Here is a 21,336-nt window from a genome sequence, read left to right as displayed (position 1 = left end):
TACTGAACAAACTACTGAGAGATGGGTTTAAAGACCCCAGCAGACAGTAGTGAATGACTTCGCCAAGTTGGGAATTGTAGTCTCAAAGAAGAAAATCACAAGAACCTTAAACAGGAACAGACTGACAAACTGGGAATCTCATCAAGATGGAAGGAATCAAAATATGTCACAGAAAACCTCAAGTCAGCAGCAAAACTACGTCAAGGTCATTGCTTTGTCTTCCAACATGACAACAGCCCAAAACATATGACACTCCTGATGAAGAACTTCCTCTACAGGTCCAAAGTGAACATTACTGTCTGGGCTCCACAAAGCCCTCCTACTGAAGATCTATGGGGTGAACTGAAGAGCAAGGTCCATGCCAGAGAAGCTTGAGAGATTTACCAAAGAAGAATGGGCTGAGCTAATCATTTATTTCCATGGTAGTTAGCTGCACATACCTGATTGTCGTCTACTTCAACAACGGCAGTAAAAAAGAACCAGCTGCGCCATCGAGTATCCGCCAGACAGTCAGCCTCTGAATAGGCCAAACTTTGCTCTGTAGTGACTACTTTGTGTTGTTGTTTTTGTGTGTCGGCTGGAGAGAGTTTACAAATGAGAAGCAAAAAAGAGCCGTCTGATATTCAAAATATATTCAAAGGTGAGAACAGGCTTTTCCCTGCACCACGGTATGTAATAAAGACTCACTAAGAGAATAGTGGCATTTACCAGAAGTACAAATACTTCATTAATGTACTTAAGTAGAAATTTCAGAATCAGTTATTTATTCTCAATAATCCCGAGTAAACCATCACCAAACTGGTTTAGATCTCTGGAATCGTCCATTTCTAAATTGCTTTGAAACCTGTGTATTATCTTAAAAATGCTTCAAAGGACCAAGGATGAAGCTCCTGAACGGGTCCGGGACAGGCTTGCGGACCAGGTGTTCTGGCTGGGCCTGGGAGTTTGGGTTCTGGGTCATGGCTGGGGTTAGGGCTGCTCGATTATGGCAAAAATGATAATCACGATTATTTTCACTGAAATTGAGATCACGATTATTTGACGATATTTATTTAACCCTTTAAGACCTACTATAGAACCAAGTCCACCAGAGCTTATATTATTTTTTTACATGCTGTAGTGCCATTTGTGGGAGCATTTCAAGTTGCTATACATCAATACAACTGTTATAGCCCATATTTTAATAATATGTATGCATTAAGTCCATAGTAACTACATTAATTGCAAAAAAGTGCAATAAACTACAAAAAAAATTGAAAATCGCTTTTGTTTTGTTTACATATATTTCTACTTGGAGAAATTTAAGAGGTTTATCCCTCAAAACTTTAAATACAAAAAAGTTGCAAAAAATAGTTTACAACAGGAAATTTATTTTGAGTGTCTTCATAGTTTTATTTTGGAGATACAGCAATTTTTATATACTGCAGGAAAAACAAAAAACAATCCTATGATGCAAATTTGCAAAGAAAACAGCAGGTGCATCATTTCACTGTGGGAAGTGTTACGAACAGCTGATCGGATCGGCAAAGCGTGTTTCTGGAATATTATGTTTTTGTTCCTGCAAGCGCTTTTTATGCAATTTTTGCAAAGCTATATGTGGAACGAAACCGTGACCGAGGACAAGCTGATGGCATCAGATGTAAGTACAACTCCTCCGGTTTCATATGCAAAACAAATTATTGCGCTAGCTTACACGGTTCAGGTTCTACAGGGATTTAAAAATAGTTACGCAAAACGGAGCGTGCTGCTCTGACCGGCTTTAAAGGGTTAACAATGACTTTAAAAAAATAATATAACATAGTGTGCAACACCACTGAAGTTTTTTTTTTAAACTCTCTTTTCAACCAACGGCAGTCACTCTCCTCTCCAAATAACTTCTGCTTAGCTTTCCGAGCTTCCCTCGGGTCCTCTTAATCAGCGGTCTCCAACCTTTTTTGCGCCACGGACGGTTTATGCCCGACAATATTTTCACGGACCGGCCTTTAAGGTGTCGCGGATAAATTAGGGAGGGGCTAATAATCGGCTCAGTCATTTTTAATGATCGTTGGAAGCCCAGATCGTAATCGTGATTAAAATTCGATTAATTGAGCAGCCCTAGCTGGGGTGTCACCAGGGTTGTGGGTTGGTGCATGCAGGCCCCCGTGCATGGGGGTTTGGCCCTGGCAGACTTCAGCAAATCAGTGGAAGTGGGGGCCTCTTTAGCTAACGGGTAGGTTGGGACCATCTTTTGCAGGTGGTCTCTGCTCTTCGGGAGTCCACTCTGTGGGTGGGGGGGTCTAGCAGAGGTGGAGGATGGGTGAACCTGGGTGTCCATTGACTGAATGTTGGGGTGGGTGTAGTTTTTCCCCTGTAGTGGAGTCGGGTGGGCCACCCCGAGCTCTCTGGGGCTCAGTGGTGCTACTGCCCCAGTGTGGATGGGCCTGGGCCCCCCTGCCCTTGGTGGATTTGGGGAATGGGGGTGCCCATGGGGGTCAGCGGGGGAACTGGCTTCAGGTAGGAGGTATTCCTCCTCTGTCCCCTCCTGGCTGCCTGAGCCTCAAATTTATTCCACACCACAGACACTCGCATTACGTACACGGTCATGACAAATGCATATAGGGCCTTGTGGGTGAGTACACTGAACTGTGTCCAGAGGATGGTCTGTTTATTCAGCCTCACCTCTCGTGCCAGTGCCCACTTCTCAATTTTAAATCGCACTTAGACACTGAGGGTTCTTGGGAGGGAGCTGTCCCCACAGAGGCTTGTTGGTGCCATGCCCCTCTGCCGTTTTAAATAAGCTTTAAAACAGCATGCAAAAACATCACAAATGAGTGGGCGGAGTGAGGTATCAGGTCTTCTCACACCCCTGTTCCCTGTTCTCCATCTGGGGCAGCGGACAAGGAGGAATAGCTGGCCATCTGGTCAAGATGGTGGGCTTCCCTGCTGCTGCGGGACCGGGACGGTTTGCTTGTCTCCACCCCGGGGTACAGGGGACCATGGTGGACACCAGAGGTGAAGGGAGCCACCAGGTGGAAGAAGGAGTCCTATTGGGCTTTTTAGCCTGTGGGACTTTGGAGGCAGCTGATAGGTACCGACAGGCCAAGTGGAACGCAGCTCGGGCAGTGGATGAAGCAAAACCTCGGGTGCGGGGGGAGTTTGGAGAGGCCATGGAAAAAGACTTTCGGATTGCCTTGAAGAGATTCTGGCAAACCGTCAGACGACTCAGGAGGGGAGAGCGGTGCTCTACCTGCACTGTGTATAGTGCGGGTGGAGCACTGCTGACTTTGACTGAGAACACTGTCAGGCGGTGGAAGGAATAAACAAAATACTCCTTAATCCCACTGTCTTCCATGACAAAAGCAAAGTCCGGGGACGGCTCGTCTATCCATCGGGGGTGAGGTCACTGAGGCAGTTAAGGAACTGCTTGGTGGTAGGCCCCCTGGGGTGGAAGAGGTTTACCCACAGTTCCTGAAGGCTCTGGATGTTGTAGGGCTGTGTGGTTGACACGCCTCTACAATGTTGTTTGATCAGTGATGGTACCTCTAGATTGGCAGACCGGGGGGGGGGGGGGGGGGGGGGGGGGGGGGTGGTTTCCATCTTTAATAAGGGGGACTGGAGGGTGTGTTCCAACTATAGGAGGATCACACTCCTCAGCCTCCCTGGAAATGCCAGGGAGCTGGAAAGGAGAGTCCATCCGTTAGTCGAACCTTGAATACAAGAGGAATAATGCGGTTTTTGTCCTGGTCGCAGAACACTGGACCAGCTCTTCACCCTCTCGTGGATACTTGAGGGTGCGTGGGAATTTGCCCAACCAGTCTACATGTGTTTTGGGCGACCGTGGCTCAGGGGGTTGGGAATCGCATCTGTAACCGGAAGGTCGCCGGTTCGATCCCAGGGCTCTCTGTCCTGGTCGTTGTGTCCCTGGGCAAGACACTTTACCCTACCGCCTACTGGTGTTGGCCAGAGGGGCCGATGGAGCGATATGGCAGCCTCGCTTCTGTCAGTCTGCCCCAGGGCAGCTGTGGCTACACCTGTAGCTGCCTCCACCAGTGTGTGAATGTGAGAGTGAATGAATAGTGGCATTGTAAAGCGTTTTGGGTGCCTTGAAAAGCGCTATATAAATCCAATCCATTATTATTATTATTATGGCCCTGGAACTTACTGATTCTTTACATTGATGCTATGGTTATTTTTCTTTCTTGTACTGAGACAGTGATTGTAATTCTCTGACACTGGGCCTTTGTTAGGACAGTGAAAAAAATCAGGGCTTAGCCCAGCCCTGAAATCTTTTTTTTTTTTCCCAAAAAAAGCAACTTTTTAAAAGTTTTTACTATATTTTTGTCATGGTCCCGGTCGGTGAGCCAGTGTTTTGAGTTTTGTACTTCTACTTTTTATTTTATCATGGATTATGACTAGGGCTGAACGATATATCGCATTTGCGATAATATCGCGACATGATCAAGTGCAATTTTCTAACCGCAAAGGCTGCGATTATACTGCGATTATACTCTGGACATGTCCAAATTCATGGGCTGCATCCTCCTGAGGCCGCATTTGTAGACCGATTACGTCACAGCGACGCGCCGAAGGCTGTCCAAATTCGTAGACTCCTCCGAATGTAGCCGACAAATGCGTCCTCCTTTTCCCCGAATTTGAAGGATGGGTCGGGTGTGTCCTTCGTGGCCTACCATATCCCAGAATTCATAGCGCGGCCCAGCCAAACTCCAGTTTCCAGCAATGGCGGCCGCTACTAAGTTTTAAAATTACTCATACTAATCTTTCTGGGTCACAAAATAAACTTTTAACATATTTTCAGGCGAGAAAGTAGCTGTGTAAACATCAAATATCTGCTCGGTTTATCAAGATATCCCATATTTGCAAAAGTGCTTCGACGTTTTCAGAGGCGTCTGCTACCCACCAGCTCGACAGCTAGCCGGGAGCTCGAGGGTTACTGATGCGGCCGAGAACGGCACAACTCCCGGCACGTCATTTTCAGATCACCGCGGAGTTTCGCTGCTCGGGTTAAACGTAATATATAAGTCACTTAGACAACCTAAAAATGTTATTGTTGGGCTTTTTTCAGTGTTTTGTTTGTTCGTGAGTAAATCGGTTTGGCTGAGATTAAAGTTATTAGATTAGATAAAATAAAACTTTATTAATCCCCCGGGTGGGTTCCTCCTTGGTTTTCACACAGCTGACTAAACGTCAAACAGAAAACTTATTAAACAGAAGTATGAGACAGTCGAGAATTTACACCAGTGTCTGGTTATATTTTAGATAGCAAGAAGCAGACGGCCGAGTTTATTAAACTCCACCGAGACAGCGGTGACGCTAATCAGAACTAGACCGTCCAATTTCACGCCTTTAAACTTTAAAGGCGTGTTTGTGTGTGTGTTTATACAATTGCTATTATGTTTGCACTTTATGTGTAATGTTACTGACTGCAGAGATCAGTAAGATGTGTGTATTTTTTATTTATTAGTTTTATTTATTTAATATTATTTTTTAATTTAATGACTGTCTAGTAGTTCACAGATGTTGAAAAACTGAGTGTGGTAAAGCCACTGATTTTGTTTATGTATATTTCTGCAATCTGCACATTGTACTGACTTTCATTTTAATGTTTACACCAGGGTTCCTTGTCAGCACTTTATGCTCAGATGTTTGTAAGCTAAAAATAAACTATTGTGTATGTTCAAATATACTGTTGTGATTGAAGAAGTTAAATAAAAATGTCAGTCATCAATTCATGCATCACCTCATGTCATCATAACAGAGGTCTGTCTTCCAGGAAAGAACAGTTTAAAATTAATGTAATATAGTATTGGCCATACTATATGATGTATTGCTTGTCTTTGTTTAATAATACAGAAGACAAAGACCTTAAAAAATAATCGCATATCGCATCGCAATCGCAATATTGGGGCAAAAAAATCGCAATTAGATTATTTTCCATAATCGTTCAGCCCTAATTATGACTGCTTGTGCTTTGGTTTCTGCCCTAAGTATTTCTAGCTCCTTAGTTCTGTAGTACTTCCTGAGTTCTAATTCTTAGGTTTTGTTATTTGGCTTCCCGGTGTTAACTCTGTCCCACACTTCAGGTCTCTGTGTTCTGTCTCCCCAGTCTCTACTAAGTTTACGTGTCTAGAGTTCAGCCGGTGTGTTTCCTGTTTTACTTTGAAGGTCCGTGTCTCATGTCAGTGTTTCTAGTTTTGCTTCCCTTTGGTCTCGTCGTGTCTGATTTCTTCCAGCTGTGCTCTCCTCCTGTGTCTTATTCCCCTCGTTATGCCCCAGTGTATTTAAGCCCTGTGTTTCTCTGTGTCAGTGTCGCGTCCTCCCTCATGCTGTGTGATCCCTGGTGTGGAGTTTTAGGTTTTGGTTTCCCAGTCTAGTTTAGTTCTGTTATTAAAGCAGCGTTTTTCTGAGTTCATTCCTGTGTGTTGCGCGTCCTGCATTTTGGGTCCTCTTCCTGCCTGACCACAGCCGAATCGGGACAATTTTACAGTTAAATAAATATTTAAAAATTCACACACAGAGTGCTACCTAAAGGCTGAAGTAAGATGTGTGTAGCTGCCTGTCACAGAATGATACTACGATTAACTATCAGTGCAGTAAGAGTTCTTCAGCTTTGTTACTATTTTTTATTTTAAGCAGCAGCGTAAAGCTCGATGAAGTAGTTACATGCATATTTAAGCTTTACCAGCTCTGGTCTCAACGTATCTGCTTCTATTCTGCCAAAATGGCCATTTTAAACTGTTACCTGTGTGTGGTCTTTTGGGTACTCACCTCTTCCTCACCTTCACCTGGCGTCTCATCAATCTGCTGCACTCTTAATTTCCTCTACTCTCCTCCCTCGCTCCTGTCCTGGTTGTTACAAATAATGCAATCAGGATGTATCAAACAAACTATGTTGCAAATGTTTTGATGTGACGATTAGTATTACTACATTATTACATACTTTATATTTTAAACACAGATTTTAGCATATATTTAACATATCAGATTGAATTAAAAGCAAAAACCTAATGTTTCTGTTTCATAAGACCAAGTCACTAATGAATACCGACTACAGGCTAATATTTATTATACACTACCAGTCAAAGTGTGGACACAGCTTCTGATTTAATGGGTTTTCTTTATTTTCACGACTGTTTACATTGTAGATTCTCACCAAAGGCCTCAAAACTGAATGAATGAACACATGTGGAATTATGTAGTAAACATAAAAGTGTGAAATATCTCAAAACATGTTTGATATTTTAGATTCTTCTAAACATCCACCCTTTGCTTTGATTCCTGCTTTGCTCACTCTTGGCTCTCTCTCTGAGCTTCATGAGGTCATCACCTGAAATGGTTTCCAACAGTCTTGAAGGAGTTCACAGAGACGCTGAGCACTTGTTGGGCCTTTGGCCTTCACTCTGAGCTCCATCTCATCACAAACCATCTCCATTGGGTTTAGGTCAGGTGACTGTGGAGGCCAGATCACCTGGTCAGCACTCCATCACTCTCCTTCTTGGTCAGATAGCTCTTACACAGCCTGGAGGTGTGTTTGGACTCATTGTCCTGTCAAAAATAAAATAAATGATGGTCCAACTAAATGCAAACCAGATGGGATTTCAAATACGGCTGTCAGCTGTGTCCCATCATGACTTCTGCACAACACAACTGATGGTCCCAACCTCATTAAGAAAGCAAGAAATCCCACCAATGACCCCTGACAGGCTCACCTGTGAGGTGAAACCATTTCAGGTGACGACATCATGGAGCTCACTGAGAGAAGGCCGAGGGTTTGCAGCGCTGTCAACAAAGCAAAGGGCGTCTACTTTCAGGAATCTTAAATATAAGACTTATTTAGAGTTATTTTTGATTTTTCTTTGATACGTAATTCCATATATCTGGCTTCATATACTTGATGTCTTCAGTTTGTGTCTACGATGTTGAAAGTAGTAAAAATAAAGAAAAACCATTAAATGAGTAGGTGTGTCCAAACTTTTGACTGGTAGGTACATCAGCCAGCATTTCATTCCCATTTAATCCCACTGGATTCTGTGGCCTTTCCATCTAATGACATCTGTCTTTCCAGCAACATCACGTCCTATTTAGGTAACACGTTTTTTTTCATGTAATTCTGCATTCAGTATTCAGATTTAATGATTAGACTGTATTGTGTCTTCAAATGGTAAACGGACTGAAAGAGGAAAAGCAGAGCTATAGCCAAGGTCGGCGTGGGTCAGTGGGGCTTTAGGCACAGCTGCACATGTTCATACATTTTGGTTGCTGTACTTCAGCATCTACAAAAAAATGAGTGAGCATATAGGCAGAGATGTTTTTTTTAATTGGCATGCAATTTTAAATCCAACGTTTCTATCGGCTCTATAAACACAGCAAACACACAAACTGTTTGTGTGCAGTTTTATACACAGTGTGCTGCAGCGAAAGGTCCAGCTGCTGAATCTGGCTGGGAGAAAAAAGAAAGAGCCAACTTCACTCAGAGATGGAGGAAGATAAGAAAGCCAGGACAGGAAGAAGAGAGCTTAGATTTAAAGGCAACGCCTGTCCAGTCGTTTTGATAAACTGGAAATTGAAAGCTTACATGTAAACACTTGTGTTTTTAAATCAGCTACTGGATGTGTACATGTGACATTATGTTTTTCATATTGTGAAACATGCTGCAAAACAAACAGACACAGCTCGCTAACTTTGTGTTATTGAAAGTGTGCATGAAAACGCTGCACTACAGGTCAGTGCAGGATAAACACATAACGTGATGGATTTAAAGTACAGACCAGTGACTAGTGCACAGTGGCTGTGGTGCTCATGGTCAGTTTCTTTCTCAGGATATGCCAAACTGTAGATTTAGCCCTGTTGTGTTACTTTCTCAGATGGTTTTTGGTCTGTTCTCCTGTTTCGCAGCTTGTTTCACCTGCATGGAGAGCTCCTTTGACAGCATGCAAGCACAACACCTCAGATCAACTCCAGGCCTTTTATCTGCTTACATGATAATGACATAAAGAACGAATTGCCCACACCTGCCAATGTCAAATGTCCAATTACTTTTGGTCCCTTTAAAAAGAGGGTGGCACATGTTAAGGAGCTAAAATTCCCATTGTTCCCAAGGCCACTGTTCCCAAGGCCACTGTTCACCGGTTGTCCTAGTTTCGATTATGCATATGAACTGTTTATAGTGTTGGGGAAATCTGCAGTCAGCACATCTGCAAGCACAGTCCCTGGTTGGACGTTCTTAAAGGGATACAGCAAAGATCAATCCAATGAGTCTGCATGCGCGCGCGCGCGCACACACACACACACACACACACACACACACACACACACACACACACACACACACACACACACACACACACACACACACAGGAGATGCATGTTAGAAATGGCATGTTATCCAGCCACAGCACAGCAGGCTGATTTACACCAGTGTCCACAGCCCTGTTTTTGTTCCACCTCCAGGATCTGTTATGATTTGTATGCAGATGGTCAACGGTTCCATTTCTGAGGGCCTTCAAATGAAAACGCTGACTGACCAAATAATGTGTTGTACTTTGGTAGTCTGCAGGCTCCATGATCCTCTGGTCCCAGCTCCTGTACGATATTCAAACTCATCCACTTTTTGGATTTCTCTCTGATCTATCACAATGGTTCAAGTTCATCAAATTTTATTCGCCACATGCAGTAAACTGCAGTGAAATGAACCCGCCCCCCGACCTTAAAAGTTATTCCAGACTTTACACCGGATTGTAAAACACCCTGAGAGCGTTTTGTTACAGTTCAGAGTCAAAGAGTGATCGCTGAACCACCGAGACACTCCCACCACCTCTGTTCAGCTCTGCTGCCTGTCGTGGAGTCTTTGCAGATACATATGTAATAGCATCATCTGCATACATCTGACACTGGACACCTTTACAACTGTCCATAAGTCACTGATGTAGAAACAGAAAAGCAGCAGTCCTAAAACGGACCCCTGTGGAACTCCCACACAATTTTGAAAGCTTGATTTCATTACATGAACTCTTCTCTATTTGCAGATATGAGCTGGGACATTTTGGACTAAGGTCTTATTATTACAGGTAAGTATTCAGAATAGCCCACCCTGCACAGGTATCAGTCTGTCACCTTCATCTGCCACAGGCTGTCAAAGCTACAGCACTGCAATGTCTAACTAAGATTTGTTTCGTATGATTGAGTTGTTGATTTCTCTTATGCTATAACTTCAAAAAACTCAAATATGTCATAGTAACAAACCCATGGCAGACCCGACCACACTAACCATTCTAAACACGCTTTTATTCCGGTTGTCGTTCTTTTACACGCAGCTGCAGCTTTTCAGCTGAACACACACCAGCAACAACTCAGTCAGGACCCAGTACGGATCTAATGCAGCTGCGGTGTGTCGGCCTCCCTGCAGCGGTGCTGTCAAACATCATTCCCACACACTGGGTGACACAGATATTATGTCAATATGCAGAATCTCTGGGTCACGACTACTGTAAGCCACCTTTCTGATGAAGATGATTAGTCACAAAATCATCTGAAATAGCTGATTCATTTGTGATCAGTCTCATTCACTCAGTCTGAGAGGATGCAGCGTTACAGTAATCCATGTGAGCGACCCAGTTCATCACCAGCCTGTGGAAGTCATTCAAAGCGACTTTGTGGAGTTCTCCTGATGAACGTATCGTAACGTCTGGAGCGGTCTATGCACTACACCTACTACATTTTTTTTTTTACTGTGTTCATGACAGTGTTGTGGAAGCTGCTAAAGTGCTGCCCGACTCAGAGCCTGCATCACTGTATCAGAGCACAGCAGGTTTGGTTTCCTGTTGTTGGACTTTGTTACAATAAACTGCAATTACAGAAATGACAGCACCAGGACAGTGGAATATGAACATCTTAACATCAGTGTAAATAATATAATTCATATATTTAAAAGTACATGTTGCCTTTCGTATTTTGTAATGATTTAATATTTCCTGACTATAGACAGCGCAGTGTGTTACTGATGGAGGCAAGAAAGTACTTCAGCCAGTACTGGAGTATTTTAACACAAGGATCTGTACTTTTACTTCAGTAAATGATGTCTGTACTTTTCCCTCGTGTGTTTTATTGGGACGCTTCCCCCTGTAACCATGGTTTCCCCCCTCCCTGTGCACATAAAGGAACGACACACGGTGCTGAGTTCACCGACCTGAGTTCGTGTCCCAGCAGCAGCTCGTTGTCCTCTCACGGGGCTGTTACGCTCATGGTGCAAATGTTTCAGCTAGCCGAGTTATCCGCCGGCAGACTGCAGCACAGCTGCTACAGTCACACAGGTAGGTGAATGACGTTTGTCGGACACGGACCAATCAACAGGGGCGCTGACGTTAGTGGGACCCGCCCGTGGATGCTCAGCTGTGACTGGTTCATACTATTAAGGTAGGTCGGTCACAAAAATCCGTTTCAAATGTGATTCGCCCGATAAACGTTGATCTTACGCTAATCCAAAAACACGCCGCAGGCTAACGACGCTGACGTCAGCGCTGCCGGAAATGACGGAAAATTACCGTCCAGGCCAATCAAATATTTGCGGTGGGGGAGGGATTTGCGTTTCCGACGTAGCTATGACGTAAGCGTTAATCCCCGGTCTCTGTTCGAAGGGAAACGTTTAAGTGGGCGGGCACATTTGCGTGACCATAAATTTTACGGTAGGAGTGAATCATCACACAGCAGCCTTTAACCTGCTGCACCGGCAGGACGAATAAATCACCCGTGACTAAGACGAGCTTCACCGTGGGTCACCGTGGGAGAGCTCCAGTCACTGCCGGGTGTCTGTTACGGTCAGGAACAGGACGGGACACTCAGCTGTCTCCCGTCCAGCCAAGCATACCAACACCACACATCTAAGACGTCCCCGTGTTGCGGGATAAACGGCTCCTCTGTTTGCTAGTGTCACCGCCCAGTGTACACAACACGAGAACACACAATCCTATTATATGACAATACAAAATGAATCTTACCCATTGTGCTACACACGGGCGTTCATGGAAGTCCGAAAGCCCCACGCACGGCGCAACGACGCTGTACTTCCGACTAGTAAGCCGCATACATGAGACCGGGTTGACTTTACTGAAAATACGTCGCCCCCTGCTGGAGAAACCGGAGATACACGTGGAAGTGGGAAAAACTCAGTGCGTTAAAACATTATCCTCCGATGTAAACAAACGCAAAAATGTAAACACGTCATAAAAACAGGATTTCCTATTAATCCTGTGAGAACTATTACATTGAATACACAGTTTTAAACAGGCCTACATTAACAGTGGGGACACTCCAGGCTGTGATACAAGTCTTCACATGATGCTAAAAGGTTTGACAATCTGAATGTTACAAAGGCAACAGCAAAAATGGAGATGGGTCTCTAAACGACGTCACCTAGAAATGTTCAGTCACACCAGTGCAACTGCACATTATCCTTCCAGTGTTTAGCAGGTGAAACCTTACAAGGAGCAGAACACTACCCAAAGGAAGCATTGCAGTACCATCTTCACTGCCTTGCTTTTTCCCCACATGTCCCGATTCTGTCGCCACTCCAGGTAAACTTATCCAAGCAGCCATTCATATCACACCACGCTGACATGGCCACTGTAGTTTATTTGGGTGGTGGACAGGGATCGGCACTTTGCCCCTATACAACCCAGCATAGCTTTCAGCTGTATGTGCTCCAGTAGCTGTTCTGTGGGATCAGGGCCCTGTTTCAGGAAGCCGGTTTAGTGCAAACTCTGAGTAAGTATACCCTGAGTTAACGAAAACTCTGGGTTTCCGGTTTCACAAAGCGAGTTTAGATTAATTCTGAGTGAGTTACTATGACAACACACTCCGTGAAGCTAACCTGCCCCCTAGCAGGTTTACTTCAACTAACCCTGACTGTCTCCGCCTCTTTGTCGGAAACCTGACAGTAGGAAGTGTCGGACATGGCGTGTCCCTTCCTTGAAGAGCCAGTAGATGTTGAAGCACAAATTCTCCGCAGAGCTCTCCGCTGGGAGAGAGTGATCAGAGCGCGTTTGGACATTTTATCATTTCCTGATGATTTCCTGTGTGAACGTTACCGTTTCTCAGCACAATCTATAAGTTATTTGAATAACATCCTCAGGCCTAATATTGCTCATGTGACACATCGCGGACATCCTCTCAGTTCTGTACATATTATTTGTATCGCACTTCGGTTTTTTGCAAACGGGAGCTTTCTGTATAATATTGGTGACGCTGAGCACGTTTCCAAGGCTACCGTCTGTCGGGCAGTCAGGAATGTTACAGTTGCACTGAAACGTCTCGTGTACTCGTTTGTGGTGTTCCCCGGTCATAGACCCACAAGATTTATCAAAGAGGGATGCCACAAAATTGCAGGTATCAGGATGAACAAAACTTAATTCATGATGTGGTGATATTTGAACTACTACTTAAATTTTACATTTATTCTCACGGTTCCCAGGCGTGATTGGCTGTATAGATGGCACTCACATTCCAATCATTGCTCCTTCAGTAAATGAAGGAGACTATGTGAACAGGAAGTCTTTCCACAGCATTAATGTGCAGGTACATAGTTCCCTGTAGCATTTCAAACTAACAAATTATTTCATTATAGTAATGGATGCTAATTTGTGTTCTCTGCACTGTGAAGATCATATGTGATGCTGCCAACATTATCACAAATGTGGAAGCCAAGTGGCCAGGCTCTGTGAGTGGTGGTGGTGGAGGACCCCCACCTGTTTTTCAGGCCTCCGCTTTTTTTTTCTGTTGGCTATAACGGGTCACATTTGTACTTGTAATGTGCTCAGATAATTTCAACAAGTGCTTACAGAGGGGAAATTAATGTAGCCTCTAACTGCAATTGATTTACATGGGACAAACAGACCAAGCACTATGGCTCATAATACAATTACACCTTACCTGTTTGGACTATATTTTTATATTTCATTTTTACTTGCTGCCAGGAACGTTTGGGGCCTGTTGGGTTGCACCTGCGCTCACATCACATCACGTCACAAAATAAAATGTATGAAATAAAAAATAAAATAAAATACAATAAAATATAATAAAATAACGTGTTAAATGGGTGGAAATCCCTCGATCAATGTTTAAATGAACACTCACGCATTGACTCTGTCGGCTATGTCTTGCCATGCATGCTCCCTTTCTTTTGCAGCTGAGGCTGTGTTACTTTTTTTCTGCAAAATTTGCATGTTATCGGCATATGCTGCCATCAGAATTTCGGCCTCAAGCGCTGTGAAATACATTGACCGCGCCTTCTTTCCCTCCGTCTCCATGGTGACTCGCTTAATCTGTGCTCCACTAATCAGGGCTTTATGTATCCTCGTGCGCGCGCTTCACTTGGGGTTAAAGCAACTCCGCGTTGACTGAACTACTTGTTATCAGCCTTTCTGAAACCGAATATTCCGAGTTGGACAGTTCGGGGTTACTCAACCCTGCGTATCGTTTTTCACTCTGAGTTTTCTAAACCGGCTTCCTGAAATAGGGCCCAGGCCACAGAGGCCAGGCTTCTCTGGGGTGTCTATGGGCAGAGGAATCCTGGTGGGCTGGTTATCTTTCCTTGGAGAACTTCACAAAAGGTTGAGTACCTACGTCAAACGCTGCTTTCTTTGGCCTTTAATCACAGATTGAACTAACAACATGAGAACAAACTGTGTGGCTAGTAACAAAATGCCTAAAGATCCAATTACAATGGTTTATTTGCCTTGTCTGTCATAGAATTCCATCTAAATCTAGACAACACTGATTCATTCGTTCAGTTAGGTGACAATTGATTCATAGGTCATGTAGCTAAACAACATGCTTTCTGAAAACTGTACAAAGACTGGATAAAAACTGAGTGCAAAAGCAGGCACTGTCCAAAGAGACACTTTGAAAGTCTGTCCAACTATTGCTCAAGACCACATGTGTCGAACTCCAGGCCTCGAGGGCCGGTGTCCTGCAGGTTTTAGACGTGTCCTTGATCCAACACAGCTGATTCAAATTGCTAAATTACCTCCTCAACATGTCTTGTAGTTCTCCAGAAACCTGCTAATAAACTAATCATGTGATTCAGGTGTGTTGACTCAGGGTGATATCTAAAACCTGCAGGACACCGGCCCTCGAGGCCTGGAGTTCGACACCCCTGCTCAAGACCAATTACAAGAAAGTCGGGTCATTGGAAACAAAATACAAACAAATTCAAAACTTTTGCTCAATATGACAGTAAACGCAGATTCAGAAATGATACAATTCAGGTTTTAATTGTTGACTCTTGTTGACCCAGTGAGGTCACCTCCTAGTTATGGTCCTTCATCCACTGTTCAGTCCAATGCACTATCTGCTCCAGGTTGTGCTCCATGTCCTCAGGAGTGTTGCTGGGAAGTTGGTGGACAATCTCCTTACTGTAGGCCTCCATGGCTTCCTCATAGATGGTCTGGAAGATCTCACATTGCACATTGTCCTGCAGCTTTTTTCCCGTGTAGCCCCTTTCAGTCACAAAGAAGACAGGGACAACTTGGTTCAATGGTTAAAACGATGAATTATCACTCAAATACAAAGGGACAGGGAACCAGACACTGTGGCTGCAGACGAGTTCCTGGAAGTTCTCATTTTTACAGCTTTCTTACGGAAAAAAAAGACAAGTCTCACAGCACTTGCTATTTCTGGAACCTGGATGGCTCAGCCACATGTCACAGTCATTATCCAGGAGTAGAGAATGACTGTGATGCCTATGATAGAGCTACATTTACCACAAGCAGTGACAGCTCTGCTCTCGTCTGTATGCAGAAGGTGCTGAAGCTGGTTAGAGCTTGGAGCTGCAGTCAGCCATGTGTCTTAGCTCCCAGCCACAGAGGCTGAATGTGTTTGTCCAAGCAGACGGTGTCACAACTTCAAAAGCACCGTTTTAAATTCAAACTGTTAATAGCTGCCATATGCTACGTAATAATTCAATGACAAAACCAGTGTAGTACTGCAGGCTAACACTGTAGTGAAGAACTATCACATTATTTAACTATGATTAATTCATGAATCAGAAATCTCATCGTTTTCACTTCAGCAACAAATGTATTTCCCTCCAAATCAAACGCTGTCATGTTGCAGCCTCGTTTCAAAACTTTTCAAATTCCATTCGCACCTGTAAAAAAGGGCTTTGCTTTAAATTCTTCCAAATGTATTAAAAACAAAAACATGTAGCTAACAGGGCAACGATACACACAATTCACGGTTCGATATTTTTTCGATACAAAAAAGTGTTCATGCCCTTTTTAAAATTTGTCACTTATCAGAATTATAAATATATATATTTAACTCAAAAGGACAGTTTTTAAATTTAATGTTGCTGAAACAAAGTAATAAGAAAAAAAAATAAATCTGACGGAGGAATCACTCATCTTTGGAAAAGAGAGTTTATTACAGAGAAATGTCTCTTTCCAAAGTAAAAGCTCTACTATCCGCTTCTTCTGGGCTATATTCTCAGCAGCATATTAAACATATCAGGTCCCCATAAGGAGAATCCTGTGCTAACGGCTGTCTAAATGACTCGGGTAAAGTTTGTAGCATGCTGCTTGTTGTTTTTGTCTGCTTCCACTTGTCTTTGCACTAGGATGATGTCGGCGTAAATGTGCAGTCATATTCGTTGTGTTCCCACTAGTGCTGTCAGCGTTAATCTGAAATGACCTTAACGCCACAACACGGCAAATCTCCGTTAACGAGCTACCGCGGATCGCCCCGTGCGTGGGGCTAGACGGCCAACACGTTAACGAGCTAACTGCGCTAACACACTAGCTCCCACCATGTAATTGAGCATTGCGTGGCACATCCAACATACTGTTTTACTTTAGTCCATGACTCGCTTACCTTCAGGGTCATACGTCACATGAAAACCAAAATAATTCCAAACGCCAGATCTGAATGAGGTTCAATTTGCCATGTTGCAAGGAGAGTTTAACTTCTGTCTGCTAGCTTGCCCTGCGCTCTTCCTTCTGACGATGCTGTCTGTGTTGAGCGCTCAGTGAATCTGCGTTCGACTACTCCGCCTAGGCTGCACTGTCGACCCTAGGCGGAGTAGTCGAACGCAGATTCACTGAGCGCTCAACACAGACAGCATCGTCAGAAGGAAAGTTGATAAAATAAATCACAAATTTTGTATTGTTCATACATATGCGTACCGAACCGAAAGCACTGTATCGAATGGTTCAATATCGATACGAGTATCGTTGCACCCCTAGTAAATAAGTAATCACAGTCGTCCTGTTTTCACTGATCATCTGTCAGATGTTTCTGTAAGTTGGCTGAATCCACCTGTTTGAAATCCAGTTGACCGGACGTGGACACACACCTGTCTATATAAGGTCCCATAGGTAACAGTAAACGTCAGAGCACAAACCAGTCCATGGAGTGTAAGGAACTGTCTGAGACCACAGAGGACTGTATCTGCACCCAGAGCCACCAACAAATGAACCAGCGGGACTCTTCCAATCTGAGCGATTCATTCAGAAAGGGCTTAGTCAGGGAGGTGACCAAGAACCCGATGATCCCTCTGACAGAGCTCCGGTGTGGCTTTGTGGAGAGAGGATAACCTTCAATCAGCCCTGAAGTGGCCAGACAGAAGCTGCTCCTTGGTTAAAGGTACATGACAGCCCACTGGGAAGTGGCCAAGTGTCACCTGAAGGACTCAGACCACGAGAAACTGAAGTGTCTGGTCTGATGAAACAAAGACTGAACCACACAGCCAAGATAACAAAGGAGTGACTTTGGGACCATGCTGTCCTTGAGTGACCCATCTGGAGCCCAGTGAGCCCCACCGAACATCTCTGCACAGGCCTGATAAAGCTGATGGAGGTTCTGCAAAGAAATCTGGGAGAAATGTCCAGAAATAGACACACCAGGCTCGTAGCGTCGTACTCATACTGCCAAAGGTGACTCAACGTTTTGAGCAAAGGCTTATGCACATGTTAAATTTGTTTTTTTATTTTTAATAAATCTGCAAGAATTTCAGCTTGTGTTACTTTGTCATTCTGAGGTCTTATGTGAACACTGAGTGTAGTCCACTGTGGAGCAAGCCTGTAACATGACAGCGCTGTGATGACTGCTCTGTGAGCAGAAACAAACCCAGGTGTTGTTACCTGGCCTCCAGTCGAGTGTACAGCTGGGTGTTGTCTGTGCGCAGGACAAAAACGATGTCGAACCAGCGCTCGGGGAACAGGTCACAGCCGTGATAGTCCACGATCACGCCTCCTTCACTCATCTTTTCATCCAGCTCATCCACCACCTGCAGAACACCAACAAGCTCCAACACTGACACTCGATGCACTCCCTCAGTCTACCTGCACCGTTAGCAAAACGTTTGTTTTGTCTGCAAGCAGCAAAATTCTGCTAGAAATAATAAAGAGAAATCCATCAACTTAGTGGAGAGGTGGGCTCTGAGAGGGGGAACCATCAAAGTGTGCTGTGGCAAAATATCCAGACATTTATCATTTGTTGTAATAATGATATTAATAAAGCTCAGCACATTAACAGCTGTGGACAGATTCACAGGCCCTCTTTCTTCCCCTGTTTTAATGATGGAGAGAAATGTGTCTCCAAAAGGCTGCAGATGCTTACAATGTGCTGCACAGGCGTAAACTAAGATGTACACATGAACACACGCTCCGATCCATTTTACAAATGCATCCACCTGATCATTTATGCACAGTTATTACCTTCAGCTCACAAATCTGATCGTTTTCTCTTTCAAAAACCTTCCTGCTGCTGGTCTGTGGGTTGTTGTCAGACTGTGTTTGTGCTCATTGTTGGGCATTAAAAAAAAAAAAGTGGTTTGGATTTTCAGGAAGGAGTCGCTCTCGTGACTCATCAAGTGATGTCACTGACTGAGTAACTGGTGGCAGGCTCTTTGAAAAAGTAGCAGGTACTGGAGAATATAAATGTTAGTTAAGTTTTAGTTAAATATAATCTCTGCCTCAGACATCGTTGTGTTTCTCTGCTCTACAGTCCAGTGTGGAAGTTCACTCACCCTGTCCTCATCCAGAATGGGGCACTGGTACTCGTCATCATATCCATCAAACAGTTGTCCTGGAGGAAAAAATGATCCATGCAGAGTTCAGATTCAGTGTGATTGAAAGCAGGGCCATCAACAGAATCACTGGCTGTAAATCACTTTGTGTAGACGAGTTAGTGAAAGTGTAATAATTGTCCTGAGAACATGATTTCTGCTTTGGGTCACAGACACCGTGTGCTGTAAGTATAAGAACATGGAAAAGATGGTGCAGACAGCTGCACCTGGTCAGAGTGGACGGGTACAAATGCCAGGATGTTGATGGCTCCAGCCTCGTGGAACACAAATCATGTGTGTGACATCAGAAGAAACAATAAGACCAGTCTGTTCCACTCATGTACCAGAGGGAATCTGTGGAGGCCACAGCAGCTGTGACAGCTGTCATCTCCACAGTCAGCCTTTGTGTCACAGCACTATTTCATTTAATCCCAAAGTTCTGAGTTTATTCTCAGAACGATCTTTGTCCTTAGCATGGTAGATGTTTCTGTCTTAATGTCCATTAGTTCCCAAAGTTCCTTTACCTTCCTGGGCCAGGTCTCCTATGTTGACATAGGTCAGCCCCGTGCGCTGGGCCAGTTCCTTTCCTAGAGTGGTTTTTCCAACTCCGGGAGTCCCTGTAGGAAGAAGAGTTAACAGCTGAATTCAAATTCAAAGTTAGTCTATATTAAAGATTTGACTTTACCCCATCTGGTGATGAGCATCCGATTGATTCTGCAGTAAAATGCTCAGTTTTGTTCTTCAACTACCCACCTGGCATTTAATAATTCAGTAGAAGTAAGAAATACAGTGATAGTGGTGCTACTGGGGGGTTTCAGCTGCTGGGAACCGTCTCTGCTGTGACTCAAGGCTATAAAGTAGTGATAGTGATGATATTTTAATCTTCTGTTGACCATACATCTAGTTTACCCATTTAACTCATAACCGACTTCAGGAGGCACAGACACTCCCCCCTCATTAAAAATGGAGAACGCCTTCAGGTTTCTGGGCACCAACATCTCAGCTGGACCCATCACCCTGGTGAAGAAGGCCCAGAAGCAGCTACACTTCCTCCGTGTCCTCAGGAAGAAGAACCTGGACCAGGAGCTGCTGCTGGCCTTCTACTGCTCCTCAGTGGAGCGCGTGCTCTCCTACTGCCTGGTGTTTGGTACTCAAGACCCACTGCTGAGAAGAGGAAGGCTGCACAGAGGATACTTAACACTGACCAAGAAAGTCACTGGCTGCCCTCTGCCACCCCCGGAGACCATCGCCAGATCCTCCTGTCTCAGGAAAACCAGGGCCATTACAGGTGAGCACCCTGCTGCGCTCTGGTTGGTGCCTCAGGTCAATCAGGTCCACACGAGCCCCCCCATTGGAGGTCCCAGGTTATCATGACATTAGTGGTTATTGTACCTTTGATTATATAACGGGTTGGTAGGTTACTCACATGCTTAAAGGTGGAACTATAGTAAAGATAAATAATAGATGCTACATGGACCTGAAGCTGCTGGAACACCTTCAGTGTGCTCTGGCATTCATTCTAAGAGTAAGCACAATCTAACGCCCCGCTCCAAAACACAGCACTTCATCCTCCCCCGTGTGCACGGAGGCGCGATCATTGTGGGACACGGCAGCTCCACGCGAACAGAGACGTTTCACCGTATAATCAGTCAGAATAACTTTGGTGTGCTGACACGTGGGTCCAAGGGGCAAACGCTCCAGTATACCCCGCGACATAATTACTCGGGTTGTTCATCATGTCACCCCTCTGTGTGCGTGGGACGGGTACATATCTAACAGCATCCAAATACACTGTACACCATTTTTATCATCGTTATTATCGCAGCTGCAGCTTCACAGGACGCGATGGCTGAGATCAGACCACATGGACTCAGCTCCCATGATTACAAACATGTTGAACACCTACTAACTACCCGACATTTAACCGCAGCGCAGGCTTCGCGTCTGCAGTAGGGTAACTGCAGAGAGTAACCAGGTGTATAAATGTACCGAACCTGTCAGCAGGATGTTCGGTTGCTTCTTCGTCTTCATAGCTCCAGCAGACACGTGTTTGATGATCGACACCTGAAAGTCAGAGCAGTGCTGTTATTCCTCCATGTCATTCCAGTCAGACCAGTAACGGCCAGAGTTAACTAACAAACCTGGAAAACTGGGAACCAGTTCGATGTAAAACTTTGTTTTGTTGTACGCTATAACCGGACTGATTCCACTGCCGTAAACTGAAGCTTTACGTCAATATTACGTCAGTGAGCAGTCAGTTAGCGACAGTTAGACAATTAGTT

General features: G+C 44.4%; 2 protein-coding genes across 5 annotated transcripts in view; both read right to left on the bottom strand.

Moving 5' to 3' along the window:
* Nucleotides 1–12,124, bottom strand: part of ydjc (YdjC chitooligosaccharide deacetylase homolog) — a 31,886-nt gene extending 19,762 nt beyond the window's left edge. Inside the window, exons 1-2 of one of the 4 annotated variants that reach the window (XM_014414619.3) lie at nucleotides 11,991–12,124; nucleotides 6,777–6,843 (exon numbers count right to left, since the gene is read on the bottom strand). In XM_014414619.3, the coding sequence (XP_014270105.3) occupies nucleotides 6,777–6,794 (18 nt within the window). In that variant the 5' untranslated portion in view covers nucleotides 6,795–6,843; nucleotides 11,991–12,124. Of the gene's footprint in view, nucleotides 1–6,765; nucleotides 6,844–11,182; nucleotides 11,656–11,990 lie in introns of those variants that run through there. The other 3 variants (XM_076890536.1, XM_014414622.3, XM_014414621.4) reach the window with 3 other exon arrangements.
* A 2,497-nt stretch (nucleotides 12,125–14,621) lies between these two features.
* ak6 (adenylate kinase 6) lies at nucleotides 14,622–21,267 on the bottom strand. Its single transcript, XM_076890535.1, has 6 exons — nucleotides 21,196–21,267; nucleotides 21,049–21,118; nucleotides 19,579–19,671; nucleotides 19,016–19,074; nucleotides 18,129–18,274; nucleotides 14,622–15,488 (listed from the first exon to the last, which is right to left on the bottom strand). Exons 2-6 carry the CDS (start codon nucleotides 21,083–21,085, stop codon nucleotides 15,299–15,301), a joined length of 525 nt encoding a protein of 174 aa, XP_076746650.1. The 5' UTR covers nucleotides 21,086–21,118; nucleotides 21,196–21,267; the 3' UTR covers nucleotides 14,622–15,298.
* Nucleotides 21,268–21,336: the final 69 nt, after the last annotated feature.

Source organism: Maylandia zebra, linkage group LG12 (assembly GCF_041146795.1).
Source record: "Maylandia zebra isolate NMK-2024a linkage group LG12, Mzebra_GT3a, whole genome shotgun sequence".
In the NCBI taxonomy this organism is placed as follows: Eukaryota; Metazoa; Chordata; class Actinopteri; order Cichliformes; family Cichlidae; genus Maylandia; species Maylandia zebra.
The sequence above is the reverse complement of the archived record's forward strand: the minus strand, read 5'-3'. Positions and strand labels throughout refer to the sequence as shown.